The sequence below is a fragment of the Carcharodon carcharias genome, chromosome 20 (assembly GCF_017639515.1).
Source record: "Carcharodon carcharias isolate sCarCar2 chromosome 20, sCarCar2.pri, whole genome shotgun sequence".
In the NCBI taxonomy this organism is placed as follows: Eukaryota; Metazoa; Chordata; class Chondrichthyes; order Lamniformes; family Lamnidae; genus Carcharodon; species Carcharodon carcharias.
The window spans coordinates 7441492-7461535 of record NC_054486.1 but is presented as its reverse complement, the minus strand read 5'-3'; the positions used below and the strand labels follow the sequence as shown (position 1 = coordinate 7461535).

The following is a 20044-nucleotide window of genomic DNA, read 5'->3' as shown; positions in this document are numbered from 1 at the left end:
TGGTTAACAGATGATTCCTTTGCTTTGTTATAGAGGAGTTGGCAGTGAAAGAGTACAAGTTAACCGATGTCATCTTGCTTCACCTGTATGTGAAGGACATGAGAGATTTTGGTATCATAAACTCAATCTATGAGTCCTACTTCAATCTAAGCCCACCTGCAAGGTAATATATCAGATACATTGTAAAAGTCCATTTTGCTGCTTGGTCTTACTGCTTCACAGACTTCAATATCCTTACATTGCAAAATATTTGGCAAGATGAGACTGTGAGAAAAACAACTGTAATTTTCTGAAGTATCCTTAAAATTTGCACATTCATACATACTGATTTCTGGGCTAACCCCTAAAAATTATGCAATGAAATATTATACCCTGGCTTGTAATGGTATTTAATAGTTTTTCAAGTTATCAAAAGAAAATCAAGGTTAGCATAACCTCTTGTTGCCAGAAGAGAAGAACGAGGATGACCAAAGTGCAGGTTGTAATTCTTGATCCAATCCTACAGAAAGAAGAGCACAATATTTCCATTAGTGATAATTATCGGACAATTTGTGTTATACTCAATCCTTACTATTTCCATGGCACAAGTTGGAGAAATTTGGCCTTAATTCCATTTGTTTTTCACAGTTTATAAGGGGCTCAGTAATGCCTAGTGAATAATTTAACCTTCTTGTTTGTCCTTCAAGGTGCAGATGATTATTTTCACCAACTGTGGTATTTGGTAGGGTTCCGGTGGGTATGTAGCTGAATGCTAAGGCCTCTTACTAGTATCCATTTGAACCCTCTATTATTGCCATTTCAGACTTCCTGAATCTATACAGCCCCACATATGCCTAACTGATCTTTTATGGAGGTTCTCTTCTGGAAGAAGGCTCTATTTCTTCAGAAAATTATGAGTTGTCCCCAGCTTTGAATCATGGGCTTTGATAGTAATGGAGGAGCTGTGCACTGGATTTTACTGCAAAACAGATTTGTCAGTGTATCACTTCTTGGACTAAAGGCAATGTTAACCTCTTAAAGAACAGGAAAGAAAATTATTGAATAGTTCGGAGGTATTTTGTGCTCAAGTATTTGATTCTTTCTGGTTAATAAAGGCTGCTGTAAGGTTGAACACTTCAAAACTTCATGGCACATGAATCAGTACAGTAAAGAGAGAAGTTAGATGCACACCTTACATTCTTGGAAACTTGTTCTGCTATAACCCAAACAGATCATAAAGCACAATTCAGTTCACTGGAATGTTAACCAGAACCTAAATGCTTGATGTAAATTTAACCCTGAACTCAGCCAATCACGATACTTGTATTTAAATTCATTTTCCTGATGACATTGCCTATCTTAACCAAGTTGATGAACGGGGTGGAGCAGGCAGCTTCAGAATGTTGAAAAACAAGGTGATGATTGATTGTGCATTTGATCTCTCTCTTGCTCTTTCCCCATCAACCTAATCTGTGTGATCCTCTATTTCTGATTATCCTATGGGCCAAACCCAACTCAGGCCCAGATTTGTAACTCTCTTAAGCTAATATTTGTGATGTGAACCTTGCAATAAGCTGTTATGTGAATATGGGTCCAATTTATGGTTGGAATGTCGACAATATTTCATGTAAACATTGGCTCTGTTTCCAGAAATTCGACTCTGAACCGTGATGGGAAATTCAGCTGTATTTCATGATGTGATAATGCAGACTCTGATTTGTCATCAGAATATGGGATCTATTCTCTTATGAGAAGGTGACTGCAATTGGTGAACAGAACACAGTCCTTAATTTGTGACCACACTGTGGGCTGTGAATTGTGGTTTATATCTGGGCTGTGATTTGGGATTAGAATCTGGGCTGCGATTTGGGGTTGGAATCTGGGCTGTGATTTGGGATTGGAACCTGGTCTGTGAATTGTGATTGGAATCTGGGCTGTGATTTGGGATTGGAATCTGGGCTGTGATTTGGGATTGGAATCTGGGCTGTGATTTGGGATTGGAACCTGGTCTGTGAATTGTGATTTGAATTTGGGCTGTGATTTGGGATTGGAATCTGGGCTGTGATTTGGGATTGGAATCTGGGCTGTGATTTGTGATTGGAATCTGGGCTGTGATTTGAGATTGGAATCTGGGCTGTGATTTGGGATTGGAATCTGGGCTGTGATTTGGGATTGGAATCTGGGCTGTGATTCCTGAGTAGAATGTTAGCTTTAGTTTATTGTGAGATAGTTTCAGACTGTGATCTCTGCTTTGTGAAGTGAAGGTAAGGTCTGATTTGTAATGTGGATTTGGACTCTGAGTTATGTTCATACTCTGGTCACTGACTTTGTTCAGTATGTTGTCTCTGATTTGTGGTCAGAAACTGGACTGTGACATGTAATGTGAAGTTTGTCTCTGATTTGTGGTGAGAATTTGCATCAAATTTGCAATTGTAACTTGCAAGGTTTTAAGGGAAACTGATAGAGTAGATTTGGACAAACTATTTCTGTTAGTTGGAAATCCTTGGTGTGGGGACACAGTCAAAAAATTAGAGCCAAACTTTCAGGAGTGAAATTAGAAACTACTCCTTCATACAAAGGGTGTTTGAAGTTTGGAACTGTCTTCCACAATGACAGTTGATGCCCGATCAATTGTTAATTTTAAAACTAAGATTGATAGGTTTTTTTTTTTAGCCAAAGCAATCATAGGGATTAGGAACAAAGGCGGGTGTATGGAGTTAGGATGCAGATCAGCCATGATCTCATTCAATGGTGAAACAGGCTTGAGGGATAAAATGTCTCCTGTTCCAAAGCTCCTAAGACCAATTTGTAATGATGAAAACATACAGCATTACAACAGCCCATACAGTATTCCAAAAGCAAGATACTGCAGATGCAGAAAATGGGAAAGGTCATCAACCTGAAACATTAACTCTAGTTTTCTCTCTACAGTTGCTGCCGTATTTCCAGCATTTTTGTTTTATTCTCATACAGTATGTTGCTTTTGTTGACTGCAGGGATTCAGCAGGTTAAAATAAATCAAAACCTGAATTTTCAGCTCTTCGGGCAAGCGCAATCGGTGGGACCAGAAGCGGTTGCGAAATCTGCTCCCGCCCACAGATGGCACCAGAGAGCAATCACATGCTGGCTGGTGTGTTAACAGCCGGCCAAGGCAAAATTTGTGCTGTGAGAGGGCCAGTGCTGCCTGGGGTGGGGAGAGGGCACGGACAGGAAGAGCGCAGACGCCTGAATGTGCTCAGCTGTGGGCGGGGGCTTAAAAGCAAATGCATGAGTGCATGTGTCTGAAGAAGAACTGTGGGAGAGAATTTTTTTTGCAACTTTAAAGTGGCATTGAAAACCGAAGTCTGAAAGTGAGGAGGAAAGAAGTGTACCCAGAGGATAGCAATGTCCTCGAGAGCCAGAAGCTGTGGTAAACAGAGTGGAACTGGTCGACACCAATTAGCGCCCCCCCCACCCTTGCTTCTCTGATGACTGCCTATAGGTTCTAATAAATGCTGTCAGTGATCAACGGGAAATATCGCTATCACAAGACGCCAAGAGGGGACCTCCACACCTAACGAAGAAGACTTGGTCAGAGGTGGCAACTCTAGTCAGCGGCCGGGGGATAGTCCGTGGGACCTGGTTGCAGCACTGGAAGAGGATCAATGTCTTTCTCCGCTCTGCTGAACCCCAGGCAGATGATGAGCCTCTGGAGTCATCTGTTAGGTGGCAAACACTAGATGTCCAGTGGGATGCACGTGGAGATTCCTGAGGGTTTGCATACCATGGTCTGTACAATGGAGGAGTCCATGCAGAAAGGAACACTGTGTTGACCTTCAGCTTCCTCCATAAGGAGATTGGCAACTCTCATAGAGCAGCAGCTCCAGGAACTCGGAGGTTTCTGGGGTTGTGTTCAACCCCGTGGGCCCACACACTGACATTGACCTCAGCAGCTCACTGCCAATGGATGAGGCACCTAGTGACTCTGCTAGCTGCACGTCCATCTATGGTGAGCAGGGAGATTCAAGCAAACCTCACGTTGGCAGATGACCTGCAGCTCCATGCATCTGAAGGCTCCTCTCAGGGTCCTCCTCTGCTCCATTGCCAGTGATTGTCGCTTCTGAGGAGACCATGATGACTGAGGAGTGTCCAGCCATGGCGCTGGGCTCTCCCACCTAGTCGGGGCCCACACAGGCCCCAGCGACCAGAAGACAGCCGCCAAAGTCATCAAGGCCGACGGAGTGTCCGAGTCAGCAGCCTGCCTCCAATGCAGCTGCCGGCAAGGGGGAGGCACTAGACGTAGCACTTGCAAGCGGAAATTTATATTACTACAATCACAGAAGAGCTTTCACGGGTGAATTCTTTCTCATTGTCACTTGTATATATTCTGTATAGTTGGCATGCTTCACTATTAAAATGTGATGTTAAGTCAAATGGCCTTATTGTGCTTTATGTTATAGTGAGGGGAAGTCTGCAACTCTGTGTAAGACATCAGTTGGGCTGGATAGTTATTTCAGAAGAAGGAACAGGGCAGAAGATGGTGCCAGGAGTGCCTCATGAGTCCTGAGCTGCCAAGTGACTATCAGTTTGCAAAGCTTTGGATTCCTGACTTTGGAGGCCTACTGGAAACTCCTTTGAATCAAGATCTTCCTGGCTCCCGAAAGCTGCCTCATTGCTGGATCATCTTCATGACCCTGAGGCTGATCAGGCTCTTCCTCGGAGTCACCGCTAGATTCTACCTCAGCAGCAGCTTCTGGAAGCATGTCGCTTTCTTCACCCGCCATCTGACCTCCTCTTGACAGATCCAGATCGCGAAGGGCACAGCACATAACCACTATAAGGGAAGCGTGTTCTGGAGTACATTGCAGAGATCCTCCCGAGCAGCCAGCCATCCATCCAAATGTGCAGGGGCTATGAACAGCCTTATCACCTGGGAGTGACATGGAATATATGAATCACGGCAGCTCCCAGGATATCGAGCACAAACCTGCAGGATCTCCTGCTGGCGATCGCACACTAGCTGGACATTCGGATAGCGGAACCACTTTTGACTTACGAAGGCCCCCGGCTCTCCAGCTGGTGCCTTGGTGGGCACTTGTGTACAATCGATGACTCCTTGGAAAGCCTGCAATTGACGTGCGTCCTTGGATGGCTCTGCCTGGCTGTCCTCACCTGTTTTGTAATGTGTAAAGGTGCTGACCCTTCTGAATGATGAACCTGTCACAAGCCTTGTGCAGCTGTACGCTGCAAACTATGAGGCTCTACAAAGATCTCCCAAAGACCCCGGAACAAACCCGAGGCATAAAAATTAACGGCAACAGTTACCTTTAGCGCCACTGGCATTGGGTACTCACCTACCCATTTGGAACCTATCTCGGGCCCTATCATCTTGCATATTCAGGTCACCCTCTACCTTGAGAGATGGAGCCTTCATTGGCACTGGACTTCGGTCAAGGCAACTGGATCTCAGCCTGTAGACTCTTCCAGCAGGGTACTGATGCTTTCTTCTGCCCCTTCTCCCTTGCAATGTTTGCTGGCCTTCAACCCCTTCAGGTTCCACTTCTTGGACTTGAGAGCAGACTCTATGATGCTGTTTGCGGCCAACCATTCTCCTTTCCCAAGCCCTCTCATCCTCATCAGAGGAAGTCCCTCCAACAGAATAAACAGTGCCTGTCTCAGACCCTCTGCTTGGCGGGGTTTGACCTTAATTATGATGAGGCCTGTCTGCAAAAAGCCTCTGAAATGATTTAAGCCTCCTAAACTAATGCCAATGAACAGGATGATTCACTAAATAATCAGTAATGCACAGACTCACAACTCAGTTTTAAACGCCACCTGCTCACTTTTCTGTTCCTTCTGGCCCTTATATCCCGCCCTGGATCCAGAAAGTTGAAAATATGTGATTCCCACCTGCCCTGTGCGCCAAGCGTAAAAATGAACGGACCTCTCAAAATTGGAGTCGATTGGCCCTTTAATTGATGGCGGGCACACCTCCGACATTCACGTATACCTGCCTAGCGTAATCCCGCGATGTAACGCAATGGCATTCGGGAGTCACCCCCCCCCCCTCCCACACAGGCCATGTAAAGTTCTGGGCCTTGCCTGTGATTGGTCCATGCAGAAAGAATGGGGATTTTGGATTGACCTGTGACAGAGGAGCAATTTGATCTGGAGTTTATATTTTACCTAACAGTCTAATTTGACCTAGCTATCTCAGCAGATACTATAGGCTTAATCCAGTTATTCTGAAGGTACAGTATTGGATAGGTTATGCTTGTTTTCCAGTTATATCCATAAACTACCCCAGACTGAACTGCCCTTTCCTCCTGTATGATCAAGAATCTTGATTGAAGCAGAGAAAGAATTTTTTGGCAATTTTTTTAGAATGCTACCACAAATTAATCTATTTTCATCTCAACCCAGGAGAACTGCCTCCTCTGAGGTGCTGTACTGCACTTGAATTCATGCCATTGTATGTAAACTGCTATGTAAATTAAGATGAAAGCCTCTTTCCTTCACTTTCTATCCACTGCCTCCTGTAATCCCAACCTGCAAGCACCCTTGGTCTCATCATTTATTTGCTTTTAATTTTACAGCTTTCAATAATTTAGTTGTTGGTGATGGGTTTTATACTGTACGTGGTGAAGCAATTTCTTCATAATCTGAAGGCTTCTGTGGCGGTCTGGTGCTGCTTGGTTTTATATTGGTGGTGAGGTGATCAAATCTTGATTTAGGCAGCATTGATTTTCTTTATTCAGCAACCTACTGGCACTTATTCCTGTAGCTATGGACTAATATAAGCTTTCTGGAACTACAGTATAGCACTGTTTTCCCTAGGCGAGCTGACACTTCCCTTCAACAATTCAGACAGGAGCCTCTACATAGAAAAGTTTAAAAACCTCTTCTAAATAAATATGAATAACTTGGTTGCAGTTATTTGTTTATTCAAACAGCACAAACGATGTGCATTTTGAAGTAACGATTAGTTCTCGAGCTTTGGTTGAATACTTACAGGTTCTAAATAAATTAGCTCTCAAGGATGGGGGGTGGGGGGGGTGGTGGGGGCGCGGAAATAAGAGTGAATTGTCTCAGAAAAATGTCTGGGTCCAAGTGAAAGTGCTAAAGTTGAAACGATGCAAGAAGGTTATACTAATTTTTTTTCCCCTTGTGTTTTTTCCAGGGTTTGTGTGGAAGCCCCACTACCAGGTGGAGCACCACTTCAAGTTGATTGCCTTGTGCACACAAGTGAGTTAACTTTGCGGGATACAATCAAACAGCAAAAGGAGGTCATGCACGTTCAAAGTATTTCACACTGGGCTCCTGCTAACATAGGACCTTACAGCCAGTCAATCAAGGTAAGCAATGATGGTGCTAAGGACTGATTAGGTAAGCAAGGAATATCCTTCCTGTACTAAATTGCATTAGTTAAGACCTGCATCATTTTTGATCTTAATAAGTACCTTCTCTCCAGAATGTATCTGTTATGTTGTGATAGCAAACTCAGTGCATAAGGAAGCAAGATATTTTACCAACAGAACTTCTCAACTCCGGTAGCTAATTACCATAGTAGCCTGCAGCTAATGATGTTCCTGTAGGGAGGTGAGAACTACTGCTGACTATGTTAGAAACCGCAAGAGAAAATCATATGTTGTTGTAGCTGTGTGTATTGTGCTAAGAACAAGACTGATGCATTGATGCAAAATAGCCATTTTAACCACAGCATGTTAATAACGTTTAAGTGATTTGAGTCATTAAAATTGATCCAAAACATCATATCTTTTATATGTAAAATTATATACTACAACGGCAATGGAGGTATTTATCGACAGAGCTCTAACAACTGTCGCCTCTGTTTGGTGCAGGCAGCTGTAGGTACCTGGAGGCAGGAGCCTTTTAGTTCGGTTAATACAGCCCAAACAGGTGCCAGAATCACCAGTGGGCTGATTTTCTGCTTTAAAGAATGTTGCCTCTTTTGTTTGTCCTCCCATACTGTTGTGCCTTGAGTCACAGTATGATATCAACTGAAAAGATCTTTTGAAAGAAAGGAACACACGGTTTTTAATTTAGGTATTAATTGTTGCTCAATGTGGAAATGGTTTTGTAATGTGGATTCATTTCCAATATAAACCGGAATGGGACTACGAAAATCCCAATCAGGACTCTTTAAAAATAAATCTGAGAGAGACTTAAATCCAACCCACTCAAAGAGGATTCAAACCCAGAAGCTCAAGGTGTAAGAATTTCTACTGTACATCATTCAGTTTTGGAGAGGTGAAGACAATCTTTGTGTTTTACAGTGAAAATGATAAAATAGTGATTTTCATACTTTAGTAATCTCTGGAGAACATTTTGCCTAAAGCCATGGTCATAATTATTGTAGGGGATTATAATGATAGCTCATTAACTTTTGCTTTGAGTATTTTAGCCAAATTGTTGTTTTTTAAATATTTGTTCCCCTTTAGTAGTCAATAAAATTGATGAGATAAATGACAAACTCTTATTGAAACCAAAGCTGATGGTTGGCAAGAATCATTTTAGGTAGAATAAAATTCAGACTAAGTCAGGAAAACGATCAGCTTAATTTGCCAGCAGAAATGTCTTTCTCAGTTATCAGTAGAAGATAATTAACTAAGAATCAGCATAACAGAGTATAAGGAAGGTTATAAGGTTTTCTGCTGAAATACTGTACTGTGTGTACAGATCAATTAGGATGCTTAACTTCATTTATAGTACGAAAAAATTAATCCCATAAAAATGAGTGATCTCAGAGGAGTCAGTTGTCAGCTTCTGGCAGGATCATTTTGCCATAATCTATTAAAAAGCAGCTTTTATCAAGGCTTTGCCTTTGTCATATTTTATGGATTTTTTTTCATAAACACTGCCTATACTTCATAAATGTCTCAATTTCCTAGTCTATTAACATTACTTCAAAAGTAATTGATAAAAAGACAGTACATGCATGAAATAATACACCAATAATTTGAGGTGCTAGAGGCAATAACAGTGGTTAACATCTTCACATGACTTGTGAAGTAAAACAGCACAAGAATATAGTCTATTGCTGATTGACTAAAAGGATTAATCAAATTAATAGGAAATTGTAAAAAAAAATCTGTTCCCAGTGAACTATAAAATATTTTGTTTATTGTTACTGAAATACATTTATAAAAATAGTTTAAAACTAGCTGATCAGCATAGTGCAAACCTAATCACATCTCTTGAATTGTCAGTTATTAGAAAATGATTCTTGAAGTGTTGAAGTGGACATTTTACTCTAATGCAAATGCCAATGTGAAATAGACTGCAGTATTTGTGGATGTGTTAGACCCTTTCTAGAGAAATGGAGATCTATATTGCAAAAGTTCTTAAGAAGTGAACAAACCACACTGTTCCTGTTTATTTTGAGCAAGTTGTGTTATTCCATTTAAAAAGTTACTTTGTCCAGTTCAATGCTACAATAGAAAGCAAAAGTAAAACACACACAATTCATGTGAAGAGGCTGTAAAAGATTTTTACAGACCTTATCAACAGCAAGTGTCTAGATCTAGACCATCTAGGTCTTCCGCTCTGCTTGCCGGATGTTGCAGAGTAGTCTTGCAACATACGTCAAACCAGTGCCTAACCAATATAGAACTGATGTGATTGTTCATTTTTCAAACGATTTTGACTTTGTGTCATCTGCATCAAGTGATATAGCTGTGTGACAGACGGATACTGCATAACAAAACTGCACATGTTGTGGCTGATATTGATTTGAGTTAGGTGTAAGTCATAAACGGCTCAAAATGTAACAGATAGCTGTTGTGTCAAAGAGTTGTAACCTTTTTTAAGAAAGCTGAAATGTTGTTTGATTGTAGTTGGAGATATTTGAAGAGTACGCTATCAGGTGTAAGAGGACAGATGGATGAATAATAAGACATTAGAAGTCATGCCTGTATTTAGCCTTGGCAATGTGCAAGAACCACAAAGACATCACAACACAAGATGGGTCATTTGTCTTATGTTGGTGTTTATAATGCCATGCAAGTGAATAATTGTTTACCTGTTCTGTTACAAATCCTTTCACCCACTTGTCCCTTGTCCATCTATATAATCTAATTGTGTATGTTGGCTTAGTTTCTGCTTCAAGCATTTTCACTTGGAGTGAATTTCATAACCTCACAAGTCTGTGTGAAGATCTTTCTCCTGTTCCAAATCCCTTGCATTTAATTTTATATCTATTGTCCCTTATTGAATACCCTCCAAATACTGGAAAGAATCTGTTTCTATTTACCCTGCCCCATCCTTTCATAATTAGAAACACCTCAGTCATAATCTAAGTTGTTATACTGAAAAAATATGCTACAAATTGTTAAAAAAATTTATTGAGTCATGAAAACACTAAAACTTCTGGATAGATATTGATTCACTTTTTGTAGATAAGAAACAAGAATATGCTGTTCACCTTGCAGCTCACTCCATGAATTACTTTCTCCCATTTCGCTCAGGTCTCTTAAGGAGCTCACTGTTTCATAATTTAAGTAAACATTGTTCTCAGGGTTTAGGCAACGCCAGCAAGATCACATTTATTGTATGTTCCTTTGTTATTTTGGAGAAGTGTTGGCGAGCTGCCTTCTTGTATCGCTGCAGCCTTGTGGTGATGATGCTTCGTAGAATTGCTCTTACAACTGAGTGCCTTGCTCGGCCACTTCAGATGGCATTGTTCATCAACTGCACAGGGTAGGACTAGGAAGTACAGGTGCAGCAATATTATCGTCAGATTGCTATAGGTTAAGATTGACAAAGGGGCAGTATTAGTACTTAAAGTCACTAGGCTAAGTTTCAAAGTTAAAGTTAAACCTATTATAACCCGTTATAGGTTGTGCTCAGACTCCCTTATTTTAATCGGATGTTTAAACTGGAACTATTTGAATAGTCTCAAGCAGGAAAGTTGCAATCCCAAGCTGGCCTTCCTCCCACTACCTGTTGGTAGATACAGAATTTCATCCAGGCAGGTCCAAGCAGATCATGTTTAATGCTGCAGAGCATCGTTTTGTATTCAAATTGCTAAATATTGGCTTTGGGCTACAGTTTGGATTTAATAAAAATGATGCTGCAGCATTAGCTCTGAAGCAGTGAATGGAAAAGATTAAACAACCAATAGGGCAAGGTAACCTTTCTCTGTGCTGAACGGCGTGGTATGAATAGACTCCATCATCCGATTGCCAGAGGACTGAGATCAGCAGCATGTTGCATAATTCTCAGATATCTGGTTCCACCCACTATCCCCATTCTTTAAAAGGATGATGTCACATGATATCCACCTGCCGGTTGTACAGGTTCCTTGAGCTAGAAATTCATTAAAAAGCAAGATCACAACACAGTTTCCATCCAAGTGTTCTAAAGTACAATGAGTTTGATTTTAACTCCCCCGCCTGGCAGAAACCAGGTTTTAAGCGGAGGGGGTGGGTGGGGAGTGGCTGGAGTTGCTGGGAAGACAGTTAAGGCTGAAACGGGGGCTGGGGACTTAACTCCTCCTTTCCTGCCTGATCTGCCCAACTGCTTTAAGTGCAGGTGGTAATGAATTGGCCCCAAGCTGAGGGGGGAAGGGGGGTCGGGGTGGGGTGGAGTTGGGGGGGTTGGGGGTGGGTGGCGGGAGCAGGCTTACTCGTTATTAACTTTGCAGAATGGGCTCAATGTCCCATTCTGTTATTTTTAAACTGAGGCCTGAGCAGGGAAGCAATAGTAACTTGCCCACCAAGCCTAACCTGTTGGCGACGGGAGCCAAGGAAAGAAGAGGTGAGTTTTACATTCTCTGTTTAGTTGTTTTGAGGGCCAGGAGGAGCAGGCAAGCTTCCTCGAGCCCCACAGGAAAACACTGGACCTCCCCTACTCTGGGATTCTTTATCGGAAGCACCTAGTTTGTGCCAAGGACCTCTTTTGTGGGTCCTCAGCAGTGGCTCCTGCCACCCTATTATAATGATAAGGCTGTTTTGTCAACATATTGGCAAGCGGCACTCTTTCGAGGCCCAGCCGCTTAAAGTTGTCTGAAGTTCCCCGCTGGAACTCACGGACCATTTAGCTGCTCTGCCATGTTCCTGTCAAGGAGTTCAAATCAAACCCAATGAGTCAAATCAAGATCTGAAACCAGAAATAAGAAGATTCCCCTTCAAGAACATGGTTGTGAAGAACCGACGATCCTAATGGTATAGCTGCTGAAGACGTTGAAGTGCTAACCAAGAAATTGGTTACCTCTGTAGCTCACCTATTTCAGTTGATTAGACAGTTGATATTGTCTCATCCAGATGGGAAACATCCAATGTTCTGCCGTTCACAAAAGGTTGGACCCTAGTAATTACAAACCATTATCCCTGCTGCCAACTTCATTAAACCACAGTGATTTAAAGGCTCATAACATCAAAAACCTGCTGTTTTGTCACTAATTTGGTTTCAGAGTGAGATGATTTTTTGATCTCTCAATCTAATGGTGTAGAAATCGAAGAACTTTATTGTCCAACTCAATCAGAGTAACACCTCTCGACATTTCTAGAATTAAAAAATCCTCGCCACATTTAGAAGCTGATCTCATGTCACTTATCTAATGAGTTACTGATCTGAATATGTGCCTTCTGGGACAACACAGACATTGCACCACCTTAAAGAGACAAATGCTACACAGTCACAAGACTTTTACAGGGTCCCCTCAGGGAACCATACGTAGCCCCACTCTGTTATACGTTTTGCTAGTAAACTGTTGGATGAAATGAAAAATTTGTCTACTCTGGTGGTAAGACCATCGTCTGAAGAAAGATTACCTCCCTATTGGAAAGGCAAGCATAAATTGTGCCAGTACAAACCATTGTTGGTTATTGGATGGATAAGAGGTGTATTGTCTTTATTGCTGAACTGACAAGACAATGCATCTCTTTAGAGAAAGGTTTATCCTATTCCACATACACAGGTTACAAATCGGTCAGTTACAAACCTTCAGCACCCTGGCTTAGTAATAAAATGAAATCTAAAGGAGTAAAACCACTGGCAAAGATCTCTGGAAAAGAATAATGTGAATCCTTTGAAGGCTCAACTGTAATACTAGCTCCAGTGCCAGTACGATTACATATGAAATCATGTACACCTGTTTGGAAGATAACAAAGAGAATTCATCTGTTGTTCCTGGACTCTGTCCAGCCCAAAGCCATGGACTCCTTTAAGCCTAAAGGAGAATAGTCTACAGAGATGGAAATAGGATTAACATTTCTGATCGATTATCTTTCATCAGAATGGGCTTCAACCTGAAACATTAACACTTTTTTTTCTCTGCAGTTGCTGCCTGAGTTGCTGAATGCTTCCAGCATTCTCTGTTTTTATTTTAGATTTCCAGCATTGGCAATATTTTCCTTTTGTTCTAAGCAGTTAACAGATGAGTTAGCAACATGAGAATTGTAAGCCCTTAAGAAAGGGTTACATGTTCATGTCAGCAACATAAAAATTACAGCATGTTCACTTCTTTTTACGAGTGGGATGGGAGGAGTGTGCGGGTGATCTAGCCCCACTACTTCACAGGTCACACCATTAGTTTAAAAGTTTGATTCACTCACCAATATGGCCAATCGTCTATCTTCACTACTGTTATGTAGAATAAAAAAGACTTTAACCAGGCTTTTTTCAATAAACAACAAACTTATTAGTTATAAAACCAGTCTTGTTGAATAGAAAAGCAAAGCTTATCAACGACATACAGTATGGAATATGAAAGTATACTAATTACTCTAAGTAATTGCCTGATTGGCACAGGATTGGGTTGGGGCTACCAGAAATGGCTGAGGCAGTGTTGTCCCCAGCTACTGCTGCCCCAACACAAGTTGTCCCAATGTCTCTTGTTTACAGCACTCTGTCCCATTGACTGTGTCTGGAATTTTATCCCTTCCTTAAACAGAAAGTTAAGTATCATTTACAGAGCAGGGTTTCTGGAGAATGCATTAGACTGTAGGGCATTTGTGATCTTGCACAATTGCACCAAGTCTTTCTGTGCTCTCAATGACCACCATTAATCTCATGAAATAGCTGCCCTAGGTGCAGCTATCTCTAGCTTCACCGTGGTATGTCACTTAAATTGTAAAATAAAAATTTCAGATCCATGCTGATGATGTCTGTAAAGGAGCTCAGCATGGAGTTGTGTCCATTGGACAGTCCTGAATTTTATCAAAAAACAACAGGCATCTCTCCATTTTAGTTTTGAACCTCCCCTTACTCGGTTTTATATTGAAGCGTATCGTTACCTTCAGGTTCCCTTTAATAGATACGAGACATCAATAGAGTATCCTATTAAAATATAAGTGTTTATTCATTTTATTTTGCTATCATGAGGCAGTCACTTCAGAAGGTACCCTCATGAGGCACTCACAGTACTAAACTTATGATGAATTGTGGACAGAATTTAAGTTTCTATCTTTTTTAGTTTATATATAATGCTGATGCTTCATTGGTATTTGTGTTCATGTATATACACATCACCATGTTTCACTGATGAGAGTGATATAAATTGCTGCAATAGGGAGAAGGTCCCGCTTATAAGAAGGTTCAGATATATTATACATTTTCTATATATCAAGATGCAGGTAACAGAACATTACTGAAGACAGTGTTCGATATAATGTGCAGATCTACTGATCAGCATGATATAAGCAATGTTCCTTTAATGTATATTATAGCCACAAAATATTCACTGACCCTTGAAAGTAAAACATACCTTTGTATGAGAGAATTGTGCAGTGTGACAAAAAGTGAAGGTACACGTAGTGAGACCAAATGAAAATCTGGTGCTATACGAGCACTGCATTGACAAAAGGGCTCACGGCACATTTGTTATGCAGCTGAATTCTTGTTAATGTTATTATTTTGATTTGTGTCTTTTTTTTGCATATATGCAAGTTTTCTTGACTTGTTTAAAAAAAAAACACAGGAGGATGTGAGCCAGATATGTTCACCCACATCCTTTGGACTCCTTAGAGCAGGTGTTTCAACTTGCAGTTATTAAGAATTTTCTGTGATATTTAAAATCAGCCAGAAACATAGATTGCTGATTGTGCAGGGAATAAAATATTGTTGCGCTTATCTTCGCATTTTCTTGTGAGTCTCATCTGTAAGAAAGATAGGTGAACTGGGTGTGTTAAGGACACAGTCGGTTGGAGAAGGAAGAGTATGGCAAACCGGTAATTATTAGCTGGGTAACCTTATCTGCAGTTGAAGTGAGATGGACTAGCAGTGGCAGCAGTCATTTTGTTGAATCAAAGTCCATGTTAGTTGCATTATACACTGCCACACTGTGTTGTTAAGACTGGTATTAGCATGTACTGCTGAGGACATTGGAAGGACTCGATCTGTCACACTAAATCGGCTTCTCGCCCTCAAATGCTGAGGTCTGTGGCTCGGCTGACATGTTCCTTCATTAATGGTCCAGCCTTGACAACTGATCCTAATTGCCTCTGAACAGCACTTCATGTATTATTGGTTTCTGCCTGCCCTGGTTCATGTCAACAAGTCACAGCAAGTGTAGGGTGTGCCTAGTGCCTTTTTCTGCAATGATACTAAAATAGTCACTTACTTCTTAAGGTGCTGAACTTGCTGGAAGCAGAGTGAGAAACCCAAGATCCCTTCATCCCACAGCAATAAATATTGAATGTGCATCTGTATAATGTTGTAAAAGTGGGCCTGCATAAAGGCTATAAAACATGAATAGAGGGAACATTATGAACAGTGTTTTAAAGTGCATAGTTATGAATATCTTTCCTGCGCTTTTACTCCTTTGAGGACAGGGGTTTTTTTTTTTTCACTTTCTGAGAAATATATTTTTCACTCTGTGGTTTTCTTTTTTAAATTGTATTCTGGAGAAACCTAATACCTAATGTTAATTGTTTGCAAAATATAGCAAACAGTAGCCTGGATTTTCCACTAGGCATTAATGGTTGGGGCAGTTTTAAGATGGGCATACTTTACCTTTCCACTGCATACCAAAATTCATAATACTTTAATGTGCCCATTGGAGAATATAATAATCAGGAGTGGTCGGGGAGAAATTTCAGGCTGCTCAAAATGTTGTCTGTTATAATCATTTACTGTGATGATGAAAGAGAGCAGCTACCATATTAGAAACGATTGCACATTTTATGTTTTTTAAAAGAATAATTAGGGTGGAGGAGTTACTGGACCAGGTATCCAAAATGAGACATATTTTCAGCCATGTATTTTCAAAGCAGTCAGTGTGGATTTTAAAGAGTCACCCGAGACTGATCACTGATTTTGGTTGTAAATTCCCTTAGTTTTTGGAAGGTCAAAATGAGCAAATGACAAGTATATTTTGATAGACATACTTAGTAACGTATATCTTTTCTTCCTGATTTAAAGAACAATTCAATCAATGCTGGAACTTCTACTGTTGTGATTTTTGATAGACAAGGGAGTCAAGGGTAGTGGGGAGCAGACAGGAAAGTGGAATTATGACCACAATTAGATCAGCCATGATCTTATTGAATGGCGGAGCAGGCTTGAAGGGCTGAATGGCCTTCTCCTGTTCCTAGGTCCTATGCTTAAAAATGCTGCTTCTGCCACGAAAAAATAAATATAAGAATGAACTGGTAGCACTGCCACCCTGCCCAGATTGTTCCTGAATGGACCCAGTCAAACTATTTCCTTCTGTTTGCACCTGTACTGCTTGGTGCAATACCTTGCCCTCTTAGTAAACTTAATGTGCAAACAGTTTATGGTAAAGCTAAATAATTATCTTCAGTAATCAGCTCTCAGACTGACATTCTCTAGAAGTTATGGAATAAGAATCAGAGTAAAATATTTTTGATTCTGTATATGCGCTTGCACAGTTAGGAGCCGTGATGTAAAGGCAGGTATCGTTTATTCAAACAGGGAAAATAATTTTCAAAAAATTGGCCCAGTTGCTAATCTTTTTTTTTTACAATTGTTCCTGCGTCTTTACTAAACCAGAGCTATCATGGACCTCCCTTAAGTTTAAAACATGCTCCATATTAAAGCTGAATCATAACCTCGCCCCGAAGCAAGCCTTGCCTTTGAAAGTTTAGCAGCATTATATCTTTTATTACAAAAATAAGAATAAATTAAAAATTGATTTTCAAAAGTGTACCATCTGATTGGAGCTGCCATTTTGCACCATTACAGAGTTCTAGGAAGGCTGGGAGCCCCGAGGCACAAAATGACATGACAGCACGTAAGTTAAGATTCCCTGCACCCTCTGCTGTTCAATATACTATTCAGTGGAGCATCTCTCAGACAAAGACAAAAGCTCAGGCACTGACCTTAAGCCATTTTTTTTTTATATTTAAAATGGTGACTTACTTTGTAACTTCCATGAAATCTCAAAGAGGGGAACTCCATTGGTAACACTTAAAAAAAATATATAGCTTCAGCATTCTGGTCACTGAAATTATTAAGGTGCAGCAGGAAGTATTCTTATCAGCCATAGTGATGCAGAGAATCAGTATAAGTCAGTGTTAGTTTTTAAGAGGTTGCACAGCAAGTTTTTATATACTGAGTATTGCTCATAGCTCATACTTATCGTATTAAACATGTTGATTTACTCCAGTAAGATTTTTTTGTTGCCGCTCAAACGACTGTGGAATTAAATCTATGCCGTGACATCTGTAACTCTATCTGTCTTTGGTTTACAAAGATGAACTTTCAGTAGTCTGGAGGGGGCATTTTATTGGGAGAGGGCTTAAGCTAAGACTTTGTACCAGTGCTGTAAGTTGAAGGTACCTACATTTAATTAAAATTGATCTAGCCTATGTATGTAAGTGTGCTGTCACAATTTTTTTGGAACTTGTTAATATCTTTGTTTTTAATCTTTTTGCCAATTTAATTCCTATAGACAAGATGCTATGGCTCTTATCAGTCTCACACACAGTCACACACTTACATAGATAGACTTAGGGCATTGTAGTAGAGTCTGTTCAGGCCTAACTAAAAATATCTTCTGTCCGAACAAGTTAATGTCCAAATATCTTTTCTCAGTGATTCAAGACAAAACCATAAAATTTGCATCAATTAAAACAGTAAAACACACAATCCATTCATCATGTCTCTTAGGAATGATTCTCATTATGTCTAAAATCACATTAAAAGTTTTTTAAAAGGAAAATTCTCCAAACTGTAACCAAGCGAATTGAAAATTGTAGGATTGAGTAGGAATGCTAGTGTTAGAGCACACCTCTTTTGTACCTGGCAGTTTGGTTTTACTGCACTGTATTTTAGAATTATTTTGATTATTTAATGGAGAAAAAATTGACTTATTTTCTCCTGTTTTGTGTCTATATTCTTTCTGTAATTGTTCTACCAATAGCATAAATATGAAGATTCACTGACAGTGCATGCACTTCATGTGCAGAATTGTTACAACTTCAGAAGGAATTATGTTTGTGTCCAGAACTAAAATGTTCTGATGATGCTGTAGCTTTAAATCCCGCAGTTTAATAACTTGGAATCCTAATTGAGTACAAATTTGCATATATATTGGAGAATATTGAATTTGTTTGCCATGTTGTGTTAGCTGCTGTTCTCATCCGTGTAGTAACACTGCCACCTTCAGGATCAGAGATGTATTATCACCTAAAATGAGGTTGTGAGCTGGAGACTTTTTTAATGTCTTCTGCAGGTTGTCCAATTGCTGAAAGCAAGCAGCATAACCTCACAAAGTCAACTTGCTGAGATCGCGAATTGCCTGAATCCCATCTTCTAAATGATTGGTTCAGAAGCCAGTGTGGGAGAAGTCCTAGCTTCTCAGTGTGGTTGCATTCCCAATGTGACAGTCTGACAGGCCTGGGAAGTCAGCAGGAAGAGGTAGAACTCAGTTCATTAACATTTTCCATCCAAAATATACGCACATATTAGCATGGAATTAAAGCACTATTAATTTCTAGTATATTAAACATGAGAGGCTAAGTAGATGATAACTTAATTTTGTGCAGAAGTTAAAGGAATGAGATACATGGTGCTTTGAGGGCAGAGGTGGGCACAGCTGGGATTAAGAGGCAAGAGCGATTGTGGATGTTTTTTCACCATCATTCAATCAGACAACATGCCCTTCAGCAGAACAGCGAGCCTCCTGATTCTCTCGAATTAGGGAGATTAGCATGAAGCGCATAATGCGGGATGATGGAATTTGTCATAATTTGCATTGTTCTGGAAAGATGCGGTTTGATAGAGCGATGCATCTTGGAGCATGTCATGTCCCACGGGCAGGTCACGAAGGAAACTTGGCAGAAATGATTTTCCGATATGTGCATCAGTCGTAAATGCCTCACAACCAATTTGTCAAAAGCTGAGGTCCAGACAGTTGAAAACAGTGGGCATTTGCCCTAATACAAGGAGAAATGAAGTCAGCACATATCGCCAAATAGCAGATTAATTACAAAGTATTCTTGCTGTATATAAAATATATAGCCTGTTAGTCATGATCTTTGTCTGCTAAATTTAGCGAATAATTTTGTTGCATATTTTACATTCTTAGCTATTAAAGCTTTTTAAAGTAAACAACTAAAAAGGATGAAGTCCCTTAATTCCCGCTTACCATTATTCTAATAACAGATTGCCTTTGCTGAAAGGAGTCTTCTCACTGAAATCATCATTAACTATAACAGCATCAGGAGGTGTCTTCTGAGTGATTGCTTCTGACCTTGATAATGTTCACAAACTGCCAATAGAAAGGATAATCAGCATGTAGTTGACAAAACGGACATGACAGTGTTACTTATCTGCTGCGGCATTTCTGGAAATGGGCATGAGGAAAGCAGACAGGCAAGGGAACACGCTTATTTACAGTAGCGTAGCAAGAAGAAAAGGTCCAATGTCATGAAATGACCACAATCTATTTATGGACGAACTACTATGATGCCATTCTTTTGGCATTTTATATTTTTCCCTCCACTAAACTAATGCACGTACGGGTTATGCAATTTACCATATAAATATTGAGCAAGGTTTGGTGATATTTTACAAGACATTCAGCCATGTCTGCCTTTTCGTTTACTACATATATTGAAATAACAAGGTTTAGAAGGCCAGTTAAGTAACACTGATCGTA

At 40.3% G+C, this 20044-nt stretch overlaps 1 protein-coding gene across 2 annotated transcripts in view; it reads left to right on the top strand.

Moving 5' to 3' along the window:
• Positions 1–20044, top strand: part of dph6 (diphthamine biosynthesis 6) — a 230290-nt gene that overhangs the window by 131465 nt on the left and 78781 nt on the right. For both annotated transcript variants that reach the window (XM_041215295.1, XM_041215296.1), the window contains exons 11-12: positions 34–163; positions 7139–7313. In XM_041215295.1, the coding sequence (XP_041071229.1) occupies positions 34–163; positions 7139–7313 (305 nt within the window). The remainder of the gene's footprint in view (positions 1–33; positions 164–7138; positions 7314–20044) is intronic.